Source organism: Ochotona princeps, chromosome 13 (genome assembly GCF_030435755.1).
Source record: "Ochotona princeps isolate mOchPri1 chromosome 13, mOchPri1.hap1, whole genome shotgun sequence".
NCBI classification, from domain to species: Eukaryota; Metazoa; Chordata; class Mammalia; order Lagomorpha; family Ochotonidae; genus Ochotona; species Ochotona princeps.
In genome coordinates, this window is record NC_080844.1 from 37,173,442 (window position 1) to 37,188,831 (window position 15,390).

The 15,390-nt window shown below is 44.7% G+C and overlaps 1 protein-coding gene across 9 annotated transcripts in view; it reads right to left on the reverse strand.

The window, feature by feature from the left end:
• KCNMA1 (potassium calcium-activated channel subfamily M alpha 1) overlaps window positions 1-15,390 on the reverse strand; it is a 665,861-nt gene that overhangs the window by 4,641 nt on the left and 645,830 nt on the right. For 4 of the 9 annotated variants that reach the window (XM_058671047.1, XM_058671046.1, XM_058671044.1 and 1 more), the window contains 3 exons: window positions 12,790-12,984; window positions 10,557-10,675; window positions 6,802-7,026 (listed from right to left, as the gene is read on the reverse strand). In XM_058671047.1, the coding sequence (XP_058527030.1) occupies window positions 6,802-7,026; window positions 10,557-10,675; window positions 12,790-12,984 (539 nt within the window). Of the gene's footprint in view, window positions 1-4,387; window positions 7,027-10,556; window positions 10,676-12,789; window positions 12,985-15,390 lie in introns of those variants that run through there. The other 5 variants (XM_058671050.1, XM_058671045.1, XM_058671042.1 and 2 more) reach the window with 2 other exon arrangements.

Genomic DNA, 15,390 nt, shown 5'->3' on the forward strand with positions numbered 1-15,390 from the left:
CCTTGCAGTTCAGGGTTGAGGTTTTCATGATGTTTGAGAAATGACTGTTTTGTATGGTGCTTCCTATGGCACCCATGGTGTTGAGGACTTGGCTAGGCAGGATGTTGAGAAAAAAATGGTAATGAATGCTATGTGCATTTTGCTAAAATGTCTAGTAGCAAAAGTTTTTTATGAAGACTTCTCCCAGACAGCCAGCCTTCAGAGGAACATGGCTTGTCATGATCATCAGTCATTTGGCTTTCACAGAATGCTTCAAGTAGAGCAACAGCATTTTGGCCCATTATACCTTGCCTTCTAAAAGATAAACTGTGCCAATGGGTGGCTTAGAGAATTGATCATGAGAAGATGACTCAGGGAGAAAATTTCAATGACTGCTGAAATGGTAGGGGACCATTCCAATTCCCTGAGTTTACTTTCATCCCCTGACTCATCCCACACGCCAGGGGTTGGAGGGAGCTAGATTTGCATCACTAAGCTGAAAAGAACAATTGATCTGGGGGAGTGCCCACCTGTAAATGAGCTTCTTGATGGTGAGACACACAATGTCATGGCTCTGAGCACAATGTGTGCCCTGCCAGGGGGTAATGGTACTAGGGAAGAACTGACATTTCCCACTGTGTGGCAAGGGAACTAGTAAGTATAGTATCTGGAATATCCCTGCAGAGCAATATTTGGAAAACAACTGCTATCACCATTGGCGGATGCCATCTCTCCAGATGAACCTTCTCAGGAGCTGTCCACCTTACACACACAATGAGGGATGCAGGCCAAGGAGACAGCATGGGGCGGTGGGGAGGGGGGTGGAGACAACATCAGCTAGATCTGGCTCTCTTACATACTAGTTGCAAGACTCTGAGCCAGCTATCCAATTCTCTTAGCTTCATTGTTCATCTGTTGATCAGGGATAATAATATGACCATGCTGATAGTATTGTTCAGATCAATGGAAATGGTGCTCCTGAGGATCACATTCATAGTAAACAGATGTAGGTTGGAAAGGCTATTGGGAATATGAACTCTAGCAGGCATTATGGTACAGTGGGTAATGGCATAGATTTTAGCATCTCTCAGGTTCTGCATCTTTCCAACGGAGGTTATGAGGATCCAATGGGTGAATCATGCATGCAAAATAAGAGAAAGGTTTGGCCCATGGTAATTGCTGGGGTGTCAACTGCTAGTACTAGTATGGATGGTCTCTATACTAACAGGGTGACCGTAAATGGTGTCCTTCAGCAGAGGAGCTACAGTAGCAAGTGTCGGTGTTTGGGCAGGGCTGCTGGTTTAAGGAATGTAGCTTGTGATGGCAGAGATGATGGAAGAGGATGAGGTTGGTGTTTTTTATTTGCAAGGTAAAAGAGAAGAAGGGGAAGCCCATGTCTGGGGACTTCCAGGAGGTTCCTAACCTCCTTCGGGCTACCATGTCAATCAAATCGCGACTTTCGCTCACTAAGCACCTACTCTACCAGGAGCCACCTGTACCTGCCATTGCTAGTGATAGCTCTGAGGGTGCAAGGTTCAGAGCAAGGCCCAGTAACTCCTCCTTTTGCTACATGGCTGCTGGTCAGATCCCAGAAGAGCTGCCTCTAGCCAGGAAGGGCCTCAGACCCAGTATGGACCAGCTGTCCTGGAGGCCACAGGCACTAGGAAGACACTGGAGTTCCAATGCTGGCTCCATAGGTTGTCAGTGCTGGAGGACTTAGCTTTTTCACTACTCCCTAGAGAAGAGAACAGCACAGGGATAGAGGGATCCAGCCAAGGCATCAAGGATAATTGGCCCTCTGCTCACTGTACTCACAAGTTGAAGATCAACAAGAAAAGGCTTGACAGGAAAAGATGCCATTTGAAGAGAGATAGCAGTTGAGAACCATGAGGTCAACAGGAATCCCCAGCCTTGGCTGGCAATGGTTTGTAGTTTCTCAGTTCCATTTCTTTCATAGGCAACCTGATACCTTTCCACTGCCCAGAAACACTTAAGGTCCATCACCCACCACACCCACACTCCCTGCTTCCTCTTCTCTCTGTGGACCAACTACAGGCATGAAAATTATTTACCAGAGCCAGCACAGCTTCTGTTTATGAGAACAATCTCCATTCTTTGTCGTTGTCCACCATGATCCTATTTGTCTCTAATGCTGCTGCTGGCTGGGCAGAGCAAACTGCCCCTTGCCTGCCCTGCTCCATGGGCATGGTCCAGCCAACACTCTTCAGAAGGGGTCAGCTTCTTCTCTCAGGTAACAGGGGATAATCCTGCTCTCCTGCCATGGCTGCAATGAGTATGTCATCTCCTCGCGGCAGGCAGCCAGTACCCATAGCTACCTCTTTATCATATTATGACAAAGCAGGCGTGCGCTGAAAGAAGCTGATGGAGAAATCGATTTTTACCCTGTCTTGACTTTTACAGGCCCCCAAGTTCCTGCACTTTCAAGTTTCTCCTTCAAGCAGCCTGTTGCCATAGGAACCTGGCTGCTTGATTTAATTGTCTCTATTGGGATGCACACGCCTTCCGGCTTTTCCCATGCTGAAGAACAGCCTGTCAAAAAGGTTCTTCTGGTCATCTGGGATCCTGATGATGCAGCCAAGGGGCACAGTCAGTCTCTTCACTCTGTGCACAGAGCTTACGGGGCTGCTTTCTTGGAAGCTGTGTGCCTGGATCAGTAAGGTGCCCCCAGCACGACAGCACAGTGAACCAGCCGGAGGCACTCATTGTATTTGTTGTCTGAGGTAAGCCAGGAGGACAACACTTACAGAATGATTGAATGTATATAATGCTGTTTAAAGGCTAATTTATTTCAAACATATACTAAGCATCTGTTGTGGGCCAGGTCTTTAGACATAATCTTTAATATTCAGAATAAAATTCATCTAGTCTCTTGATTGTGGTAGAAATTTAAATACATGAGGACATGTGAAAAAGTTCACGGTAAAATAAGATTAGATGGCAACATGTATCTTCCACAAACTTTTAAGAGATCTCTTAAATATAGAAGGGGTCCAGCTGTCTCTTAATGCATTTGAGCTGACCTTGAGAAGGATCCTGGGTATGGCTATAAGGGGCTTAGGGATTGCACGATGAGTGCTGGGGTTAAGAGAGCTCCATCCTGCCTCATCATCTACCAACTTCACATTCAGCTTGGTGTGAGTGGCCCCACAGGCTGTTTTGCATACAGAATGGGGCAGGTGAGTCCTTGGTTGTAGTTCTTTCAAAATGCATTTTCTTCCTTTTCAAATAACTTATTCATCTTCTATCCCAACCCATTTATTTCCCTTTTCCTGTTGGGGAGGAAGTAGGAGAGAGAAAAAGCTAGCAAACTTGTAAACCTCCTTCCCAAGTGAACATATAGATATTCTCCTGAAAGAAGAAGGGGAAGTTTGGGGTCAACTGGCAAACAATGGCAGAGATTGCACTCTATGAAGGAGAGTGTTATGAGGAGCTTCAGCTAAGGAAATAGAAGAATGAGATCTTTTCCATTATCAAATAAATCATGACTCAAATACTGTCAAGTCTCAATTATCCATCTCTGGGGTTTATGTCCCCTAAGTCCAGGAAACCCCTCCCAAGTTTCATCTCATGTCATAGTCTGTTCTCATTCTATCCCCATCACAATATCATCTCATCACAGGGCTGCTAACAAAAGGAATATGAAACACATTTTCAATTTACTTCTCTCTCTGCCAAATCTTGAATGGCAGGTGGCAGGAGAGCTGTGGGTATGGTAGAAAACTCAGCTGCCAGCTGAGTGTGGACACTGGAGTCCATCTATACAGCTGAACAGTTTTGCCTTTGGGGCACACTGCTCAAACATCCAAGAGACCAGTTCCTTTAACATCAACATCCCTCCCGAGATATAGGATAGGAGGATACAGCATTCATTGAGGAGCAAGTTTGTCAAATAGAATAGCTACCAATATTTTCCAGGAAAGAGTATTGACTGGCATCGTCCCTTAATTTGATAGGGTCTTGGCGAGAGCCACACAGAGATGCGAACAGACTGATGGTAGGAGCTGGGGCGGGCTGTGGCAATGGGGTAGGGCAGTGAGGGAAGCTGGGTTTCTCAATGGGAAAATGCTTTTGGACTTGGAGCAAGGAACCAAGGTGGGCAGGGAGGCCACGTGCAGATTTAAAGGCAAGCCAAATGGAGAGAAGTCCCCCCCCCCAAGTTGCCCAACCCCAAACCCAAGAACACCAAAACAAACTCTAAGGAATCTAGCAAGAGCAGCAGCACAGCCTCATGGCGCTGAGCAATATAGAGAATGGAGGAAGGAAGAGAAGAAGGAAGGGAAGAGGAGAGGGAAAGGAGAGGGGAAAATAAAAATCAAAGCCAAACAAAATAAATAAAACCACAAACAGAACAATATAAATAAAAATAAACAAACCAATAACAGAATAAAATTTGTAACTCCTTTTTTTTTTTAATTTCACAAAAGTTTTCACAAGGACAACGTTATAGAAGAAAACCCCCAGCAGTGGCTAGGTCATGCAGAACCATTGATTGTCATACCTTGGCCCATCCTATTCATCCTTGTTGCACTTTAGAGAGAGAAGTAAGCTATGTGAGTTTTACAACGCTTTTAAACTGTCATACTTCCTGTTGAGCACTTTAACTGGCACATTCTTATAAATGTTCTGGGGGCGCAACTTTATGACCTCCTATGCAAAGAACGCATAAAGAGCTTTTCATGATCCCAAACTAGGGGAAATGTGTAGAGTTTTATATATATACATATATGTATATATATATTTGTATATATATATATTTATATATATAAAGAGTTATACATCATACATAAATCAATATATATAGGGGCAAAAATGATTAGAAAAAAATTCTTTCACTCCTAGGACTTTGTAATATGTAGGTATACAATTATTCCCCACCCAGCTACTGCTTTCACTACTGCACTGCCCCTGTCTCGGTTGCAAGAAGGTGGAAGTTGTGACCGAGCGTCCCTGTTTTGTCAGTAAAAGTGCTTGTCAATTCACACAGCAAGCAAATCTCCCAAGCTGTCATGCTCCAGGGGGTAGGGTTCTAAAAGCTAAACCCAAAACATTCACCATAAAAGCACCTTTTTTTTTTGAGACGGTACAGCTGTGACACGGCCTCCACCCTTTCACCCTCTCCTGGCCTCAATGGAATTCTGTAAGGTAGACATTGGGAATCTACCTCTCCCAGTCCAGGGCCAACCCGTCCACCCAAGAATTTGGTCATGGTGGAGACGGCCAATTTTTGATAGCTGCTGCACTGTCTTAAAGCATGCTCTGCCTGCAAGAAACGTCTCATTACTCTATATGTTGACAAAGCGCCTCTTCTACCTTTGCTCTTACGCTCCCCAACTGCTAAGGAAAAAAAAGCAAGAAAGAAAACAAAAGCAGAACTTTCCTAAAAGGTGTTTGGCTAACACTTGCATTTCTCTCATCCCTCGGCACGCAATGATGAGGGGGAAGTTCTCCACCAAGGTCACTCACCTAAGTGAATTGGCTGTGTGTGAAAAAACAGAGGCCAAGGAATGCTCTCGTCCTAGCCTTCTGCTCGGACACGGCCAGCACCAGGCAGATGCGCCCACCCGTACAGTCGTAGCTGGCTTTTGTCTTGGCCGAGGCCACTGACACCGGGTCTGCCTATACCCTGGTTCATTTAGCAAGTGGGATCCTAGAAACACAGAATTTGCTACTGGGCTTCTCTTCTCTTTCCAGCACCGCCCCAGCCCTCAGCTCCTGCCTGCACTTGTTACTCAAACAAAGGGGAGTAAAAAGTTCCCCTGAGACTGCATGGAAAAATACTTGCTCTTTCTGGAGCATTATTTATTCTGTACATAAGGTAAGTAATTCACCTTTTAAAGGATGTAAAAGTCCCAGGAAGGCAGTTTTTAATGACTTACATCTGATATTTATGATACATATGGCTTTTCATCCCAAATGTCAAAAGTGAAAGAAAAAAATAGCTATTCTGATGGCAGCATAAGGAGGCAGAATAACAATTTAATATACAATCAAATCTCTTTTCACTTAATCTAAATGCCTAGAATCTGATAGAGCCATGAGTGGAATACTATTCTTCCCTCCATAGTAAATGGTAGAAATGTTCATAGAATTCCCAAAGGACTCTGGGACACAGGCTTTGGTGAGTAACTGGAAAAAAATAGCAACAACAACAAAACAAAAACCTCAGATGTTCCCTTGCAAGAAGTAGGTGCTTAAGTAATCATCTATATAAACCGTGGAAGCTTCTGAAATGCTTTACAATGCTTCAGCCCAGAGAGTGGAAACAGTTGATAGCTTTCACTGCTTTTTGATAGCTTGTTTCAAATAAATGTGCACTAAATCCTGTGTGTATGTGTATAAAAAAGAAAACAATTACAAAAAAAAAAAAAAAGCCAAAACCCAAAGCACCCTGATAGTCCTGATTTTCCATTCCATGAGATAAACTAGCTTTGCCTGACCCACACGGATGGCAAGGGCTCCCTTCTCATCTGTAAACTCCTTCCTGCAGTGAGCTGCTGACTGACGTGTGGCGCGTGCTGTGGGGATCTCCTCCCCCTCTCCCAGAATCATAAATAACTTTTGGTCCGTCTACTTATCTGCCATTGTGCTCAAGGGTTTTATGGTGGTGAAATAAAAATGACAATCACATGCACACTATCATACATATGCAAATATGTGTAAAAAAGGGGAGGGACTACAGGGAAAAAAAAACAGGGAAAAGTGACTTTGTTGGGGACACCAACTGGGAAAATGAGCGGCAGATACAGTTTCACACATGGTGGCGGTGGATACACATATCAAAGCCGCTCTTCCTGCACGTACTTCTGTTTGTCCCGGGACTCCCTGGACTTGGGTCGGTTCTGTCGGTTTGCTGTGGATGGGATGGAGTGAACAGAGGAGCTCTTCTTGCTGGAGGACTGCGACGAGTGGGAGGAATGGGACAGGCTGGCCCGGGACTGGCCGGCGTTGTGGTCAAACTGCATTAAGCAGAAGATCAGGTCCGTCGGCACGAGCTCAAACTCGTAGGGGGGGTTGGTGATGACATACCTAGACAGGGAAAGCAAAGACAGGTGTCACACAGCTTGATGGTAGCCCAGTGGAGAACTTGCCGCTCCCTGAACCAGGTGGCTCAGATCATTTGCAGGATCTGGAAGATGCACTGCTAGCTGCTCCCATGCCTTAGCATCCTCTTCCAAGTTAAATGAAGCCTCACCCTGTTGAAGGAGGCCAGCCATGCGCCTAGGCAAAGACACTGGGAATGGAAGAAACAAACCATGCTTCCAGTGGTCTGCATGCACTTTTTCATACAAGATCAAGCTCATTTTTAATCCCCAGCATCCCAAATGCAGTAGGTTTCATGGATTACACTGTAATTTGATTCTTGAATTTTCTCGCCATCCTAGACACATACCCAGAGTCTCCTCAGACAATCTTTAATCTCTTCCTTTGAAGCAACTTTGCTGGGAGTTTCACTTCATGGGAAAATACAAGCAACCCTGTTTGTCAGCTCTGGCTTTATGGCTCTTTCCGATGACATCAGGCATTCTCTGGTCCACACAGAGGGGTTTACAATGACCTGTTCCTTCTACAACAGCCTCGAGACCAGACATATCCACTTCCCTGGGACACACTTCACAAAACATATTAAAGTACAGCATACATATCAAGAAATGCACCTAGGTGTACAGATCAGTGAGGTGTTTTTTGATCATCTGATCACCTTCTTGACCAATATCCAAATGAAGAATACAGCATTCCTGGCACTTCTGCAGTCCTCACTGTTCTCTCCATTTCTTATCCTTCATGTGTGAAGGACAAGTATATTGTTGTTTACATGCTATAGCTCATTTTGGAACTTTATGCCAAACAACGTGACATCCACACAATTTTTGTCCTCTCTTCATATATTAATTACCACAAACAGGAGATCATATTTTCCTCTGGGGTCTGGCTTATTTCCCTTAGCATAATGTTCTTGTTACATTCACTTTTTGTTGCAATGCCACATACCATTCTTTTTATAGCTAATATTCCATGAAGTATGTGCCAATTTTCTTTATTCATTCATTAGTTGCTGTACAATTAGGTTGACTCCATATCCTAGCTATTGTGAACTGAGTTGCTCTAGACATGGAAGCACAGGTGATGCTTTCATATGCTGCTTTCATTTCCTTTGGATAAACTCTCAGGGGTGGAATAGCTGGGTCATATGATAGATCTTAATTTTCCGAGGAATCTCAATACTATCTTCCATAATGGTTGTACCAGTTTACATTCCCTCCAACAGTGAATTAGGATACCTTGATCTCCACATCTTCACCACAAACTGTTATTTTTTGATTTCTGGATGACAGCCCTTCTAACTGGGCTGAGGTAATAGCTTTCATTTCCCTGTTGGTTTGTGATCTCAAGTGTCCTTTCACGTGTCTCTTGATTATTTCTGCTTCCGTCTTTGAACATTGTCTGTTCATATCCTAACTGGGTTGTTGGCTTTGATGCTATAGATTTTTTTTTAGTTTCTTATATATTTTGGGTATGAATCCTGTATCAAATGCATAGTGTGTATATATTTTGTCCCATTCTGTTGGTTGTCTCCTAGCCAGAGCCATTGGACAAGAAAAAGAAATCAAAGGGCTACAGGGAAGTGAGGACATCAGATTGTTCCATTGTGCAAATAGCATGCTCCTTTATACAGGGGAGCTGAAATACTCCGCCAAGAGATGAACAGAACTCATAAGCGTTTGGCAAAGTTGCAGATACAATGCCAACACAACAAAATCAACACAAACAATGCTCTGAGAAAGAACTCATAAGAACAGTCTCATTCACAATAGCTACAAAAAAATTCAAATAACTTGAGATAAACTTAATCAAGGATGTAAATGACCTTTATGATGAAAACAACAAAGCAGCAATAAAAAAATGGAAGACACCAAAAAGATGGAAACCCCCTTCTATGTTCATGGATTGGAAGAACTGGTATTATCACTAAGTCCATACTACCTACTCCAAGCAATTTACAGAGTCAATATGATTCCACTCGAAATACCCATGGCATTCTTCTCAGACCTATAAGAAATGATCTTAAAATTCATATGGATACACAATGACCCTGAGTAGCTCCCCATGTTAAACACCAAAAACAAAGCCAGAGGCTTCATAATACCAGATTTTAAGACATTTTACAGGACTATTATCATCAAAACAGTCTGATACTAGCACAAAAATAGGCATCAGGACCAATGGAACATAATAGAAATTAATCCATGTATTAACAACCAACAAACAAGCTAAACATCATGCCCTGAAGGAAGCAGTATGTTCAACAACTGGTGCTGGAAAAAAAAAAACAGATCTCCACATACAGAAATTTGGGACAAGGCTATTAAATTATACCCTACACAAAAATCAACTCATAATGGACCAAGGATGTGAACCTGAGACCCAACACCCTCTAGTTATAGTAAAGGAAAGCACTAGGGAAGAAAAGCTTCAAGGTACTGACGTAGGTAAACGTTTCTTGGATAAGACCCCAGAAGCATCTGCACAGACAAGGAGACACTCAACAAGGTGGAAAATGCAAAGTCTTAAGCAGCAACACCTGAAACCTGGATCAGCCTCTCTGAGGGCGAGATGTAGCAATTCTTACTTCAACAAGACCTGCAGGGCATTCTCAGGAACCCTCAGCTGTGAGAACACTCTGATAAGCACCAGGTGGTCTCAGCTCTGTCTACCCTCTTCAATGCCTGGGCATCCTGCAGAATCACTTATTCTTTTTAAACGCGCATGCATAGTCATGTTCAAGGATTTAAGACACTGTTTGCTCCAAAACAAACTTAGATTTTAATTCCATTTTCCCTGAATCTCCTGATGTACCCTTTTTTGAACATTTTTTTATTGTTGTTACCAGCCTGTTAATTCAGGGTAAACACAGTATTTTTAAAAAGCTCCCCGGGTGATTCAAATATGCAAACAGATCTGGGAAATACTCTTCTCTATAGCATTATTTCCTGGGGTATATTATGCAAACTCATTGATTTCAGTAATTCTAGGATGTACTTTTAATTTCAGCCTGCTATGAATTTACTTTAATGCATATTAGAAAAAAATATATAGCCAGCATGCCTAAACTGTTATTTTTCTGCTTAGGGTGATAATATACAATTTTCTTAAGAATAAATATATAAAAGTAAAAATGTGAGCCAATTAAACTATACAAGGTAAAAATATAGGATTCTAACAAACAAAAAAAAATTTATCTTTAGCACCAACAACAGGAAACAGCTCGGCATTAGATATCATAAAGGTTACCCCGGTTGCTGGATTTTGGAAGAGATGCCTCTGTGCAAACTTTTGTACCTGAAAGAGGGAACTATTTGGCAGAAGTTGAATTCTTCCCACCATGTCCTTACCTCTCTGGTTTTGGTAAGTAAAGGGAAATATCTCCCATACTCTTGGAAGCTCAGTGTCAGCTCTAAAGCAGATCTAAATTACGAGTCTACATCGTCGTTGCTTTTGTAGTCAGGGACAGGAAAAGGTCGTTGTGTCTCTGCGCTTAGGTGGGCCCTGACACTCACCTCTTCGTACACTGGCTGGGGGTGCTGAGGTGGGCATCTCTCAGCCGGTAGATTCCAAAACAAAGCATATTGTATGTTTTCAGAGCTTTGCAAAACAGATCACCATAACAACCGCCATCCTAGGAGACAACGAGAAAGAACAGAGAGAAACACCATTTTCATTTACCTGAAGGTCGAGGTCCAAGGGCATGAGTGCGTTGGTGTCTCCTGGGCTGCAGAGTCTGTGGCTACCGAACCCAACGTGGTTAACAGCCTAGATACACTACAAGGGGGACTTCAGGCTTCATTAAAGGATGCTGTTTTCCTCTGGGGGGTCTCACCCGTTTTCTGCCAGCAGGATGAGAGGGCTCCAAGGAGATTATGCCTCTCCTTTACTGAGTGTAAGAAGTCTCAGATGTTTGCTTTAGAGTAGGGAGGGAGACCAGCTGCGCGATGTGGTGATTAAGCTTTACCTGGCTCAGCTGTAGCCTCCATGCCTAGGCTGTCAAAATGGCCTGAGTGATAATGAAAACCACTCTGAGGACAAACCCCTCCACTAGGTTCTAGGGTGACAGATGCCTTCAGGTAGGGACTGTGTGAAAAGCACAATTTGCAGACCTCTGAGATGGCAAGAGTAGAAGAGCATGTGTTTCCCTAGAAGCTGGTGGGGGGAAGAGGCTCGGCAGGTGGGATGGCTGGGATTCACAGTTATAATCAACTCACAACCAGCTTTCCAGGGTCTGCAAGTGGATTTGGAAAGTGGAAGAAGATGCCTTTCCTTGGAAACACGAGACTCATGCAGCCAGGTGGCTCCAGGAGAGCATTAGTATAACGGAGACCCTGCAGAATGACTGCACTGGACAGAAAGGGAATACACTGACTCTTCCTATCATGGGAATTTTCAAATGGGTTTCATATTAGAAAAACCACGGGTGACTGGTGGGTGCAGCAGCGAAGTCAACATTTGGTACACTAGAATTGCATCCCAGAGTGCTTGGCTCTGAGTCTCAGCTCCACTACCAATCCAGCTTCCTGCCAATGTGTATCCTAGGAGGCATCACATGATCGTCTAAATAAGGGGATTGAATTTCTGGCTCCTAGCTTCACTGGCCTGGCTCAGGCCATTGCAAAGACAACCAACAGATAGGAACTCTGTCTCTATTCTCGCTCTCTCTCTCTCTCTCTCTTGCTCTCTCGCTCTATTTCTCCCTATCTCTTTCTGCCTCTCCCTATCTGCCTCTGACATTTGCTTTAAATTTACTATTATTTGAAGTATTTGAAGTATTTGAAGCTTGTACCATGATAAAAATGTGCTAATAAATGATAGATACAAAGAGCCACTAGCTCTGGAAAGTCCTGTCCAGTCTAACAGTGTTCCTGGCCCATAACCAAACCAAGGGAGGGGGCAGCTCAGCCTCAGTGTTTCAGAAAAATGGAGAAAGACCTGTTCCTTGCCTATATTTCCACTTTCTGGGTAGTTCTGTCAGTGAAGCAACCTAGCCTTAGGTCCTAAGAGTCGTACCACTCCTCTCCCTTGAAAGAACCTCTGGGGTTCAAGCTGGGAACAGGGATCAGAGCTGTAGACTTTGACCATGGTACCTGACCTCCAGCTAGTATATGGATCCCAAAGAGAGGTGTTGGTCAATTTTTTCATTGAGGTCTGTGGGAGGGTGATTACAGCCTGTCTCAGAAATGACCAGATCCAGGCTTTGAATTAGAGGCCTTAGCAGAGCCATGTGAGCCACGGCATCTTGAATGTAAATGATGTCTTTGCAAAACCACCAGCACCTGGGTCACACCCAGAGACAAAAATCTCAAATCCTGAGAGGTAGGGCGGTGCATTCACAATGCTAGCGTCTATAGTGGGGTTAGGGAGGGAAGGACTTGGCTGGGAGCTTCGCTAAAGCCCTTTGGAAATGAATCCCACCTGGACAGCCTGTTGGTACCACCTGCTGCCTGCCTTTTCACAGCAGAAGACACCCCAGGCGAAATTAAATCCCACAGGTCTGAAGCCAGGGTGGCCGGTGCAAATTCCTCTAGGAGCAAGTCTCAGGCTCTCTGGCCTCCAACTGCCTTGGAGTAATGTCATCGATGGAAACGATTTTCCACACAAAAAGCACAGAGTGTGACACACAGTAAACCACCAATGCTGCCTCTTGTGGTTATTAATAGTCGGAAGGAGAAAAAGTTCACGTGCCTCAAGCCTCCCCCAAAGGAAGAATCTCAGGAGGCCTCACCAGAGCCGTGAACTCACCCCCAAGTCCGCGAAGGGCCCATCCAGCAGAGCTAACTGGGCCACGCGGCAGCGGTCCCTGTTGGCCAGTGTCTGGGGGGTGCTGTAGCCCCCTCGAAGTGCGTTCTCCTCGGCGATCAGAGCCTCCAGCTCCGGCGTGGCCCCTCCGGTCACCAGGGTCCGTATCAGGGTAAGGATATTGTCATTGAAGTATGTCTGCCGAGAGACAGAAACGGGCAAAAAACCATCCTTTAAGCGAGCATGCTCAAGTCACGACAGCCGACATGCAAATTATAACTTCTCTTGGTCTCTGCTGTTCAAAGCTCTGGCCTGTCTCTTCAAATGATTTCATGTGAGAAAGAAAAAGACAGCAGCCTGCAATTATTTCATTCTTTACTATCCTGCCTGGCTCTACCACCAGAGTCTGACTTTTAAAAAACCAATCCAGGAGATGTGCATTAAAGAGCTGCCGTGTGAGTAATTGGTGTTTACCAGCATCGATCTTAGCAGGCATGCAAATATTGCCTTGCTTCTGGAAGTCTACCTGTCTATGGTGGGACGTTGGACTCGTGCGACATACTCGGTCTGTTCCACTGCTGCTCCCGAGGCCCTGTCACCTGTGAGCCACAAAGCCCTGTGTCCCCGGCCATGGCAAAGTCTGACTGTGTCTACCCAGCAGCCGGCAGTGTCACTAACGGCACCTGCATTGCTGAGAGTCTAACCCAACAGTCTCTATGCACTAGAGGTGCCGGATCTGTTTGATGATGATGTAAGTATCCAGCTGCGCGACTCTGGTTTGTGCTTCTCGAAAGAACCTCGGTGCGGAGGCCAGGGCAGCTCAGGGCAAAGGTTTCCCTCCAAATGCAAAGTGCGTGTTTGCCTCACATCTGAACCCTAGCAGATATGGCAAAAACAAAACAATAGGAATCTTCAAAAAATCTTAATAGGGCATCAAATAAAAGAACTTAAAACAATATTTGTCATCCAGCCTAATTTGAGAAAAAGCTTGGTTACGAGTGTACATTCCATTTTTCTGTGTACGGGGAGACCAACCAGACTAAACGAACCAAGAGAAATTCTGCCTGTGGTTTTTTAAGGATGGATGTGTCTTCGGGGGCAGGTTAGGGAAAACAGATGCATTTGGACTTGAGTAGCTCCTTAAATGGTTTACCTGGGAAAGTGTAGTGGAGAGTAAATCAGGTAAGAACGGACTCTTCATTTTCCCTCTGCCATCACTAGCGCAGTGCCTTGGAGGAGTCTGCCTGATCCTTCAAGGTCTCAATTTTCTCATCCATTCAATAACCACAATCATTAAGATCAGCTTTATATGCGAAGAATCCCACAAGGATTCCAAGTTAGGATGATAGTTGCTTACAGAGCTAGATTCATTTTTCTCATGAAAATACTCAAGGGGGAGCTCAAAGGGCTATAAACTCCCAACTACGGTGGGAGCTAACCAGCTAGGAACATTCCTCAGAGCCCACCAAACCCAAGGGCAACTCAGAAGTCACAGGTGCCCCAGGCCAAGAGGCAGAGTCAGCACAGCTGAAGAAGGAAGGGTGGCGGGAACCAGGAAGGGATCCACATGCAGGCTGTGGCTTCCCAGTGGACTTCACGTTAGCAGCCGTGTGGCCATGTCAACGTATTTACTGTCTCATGGCCTCAGTTTCTCCTTCTGTGAAATGTGATAACGGAGCCACTCTGGGGAATGGAAATGGGCTTGGCACACATGAAGTACAGAGACTCCTGGTCTGATGTTAGAGATGTGGTGAGAACAGTCCACCTCTTTCCCAGCTTTCCACTGACTTTTCCTGTTTCCACTTCCGTTTCCTGTTTTCATTTTTCACTGGAAGGAGAATGGGGGAGGGGGAGGATAGACAAAGGCCAGTTTGTTTCACCCTGGCATCTGTACCTCTCAAGCTGTCTACATCATGAGGCACCATTTGGACTCAGGAACCACACAGTGCAGGACTCCAGACACGGCATCCTGGGATACGACAGCAGCGGGGGTGCTCTTGGGGGCAGGCTAGTTTAGTACACATACTCAGATACTTCTGAAAATCATCAGGGTAAGGCCCCTTACCTAAAGTCAGATAGGGCACTCCTCAGCCCAGTGAATCATGAATCACGTTGGATAAGTGACAGTGGGCCTTTGTGCCAAGATGGCCACTCTACATCAAGATGAGACTGAATTTCAACAGCACAGAAGGGAGCAGCAGATCACTCAGGGCCTTGTAGAGGGAGAATAGAGTTGTGCATGCTTGACTACAGCAAGAGGCAAAAAGTAAATGACAGGGTCCTCCAGAACAGAACCGCAGTGTCCAAAGACTGGAGGTTTTCCCTTAACAGCAGAAATAATACAAGGAAAGCTGCTCCTGGGATACCTACTGGGCAGGATGCTCTAAACAGAACCAGAAAGACAGAAAAGGTGCTTAAATTGAAAAGAAAGGAGTATAACCATCTCCATTCCCAGAGGCTGTGATCTTGTGTATAGAAAATCCTCCAGAATCCATCAAAAGATCGTGATAGACAATAAACTTGTCCAGCAACGTTGTAGGACACAAGGCAACCATACAAAAATCTGTTGTTATTTTCTATGTACTTGCAATGAACAATACTTGT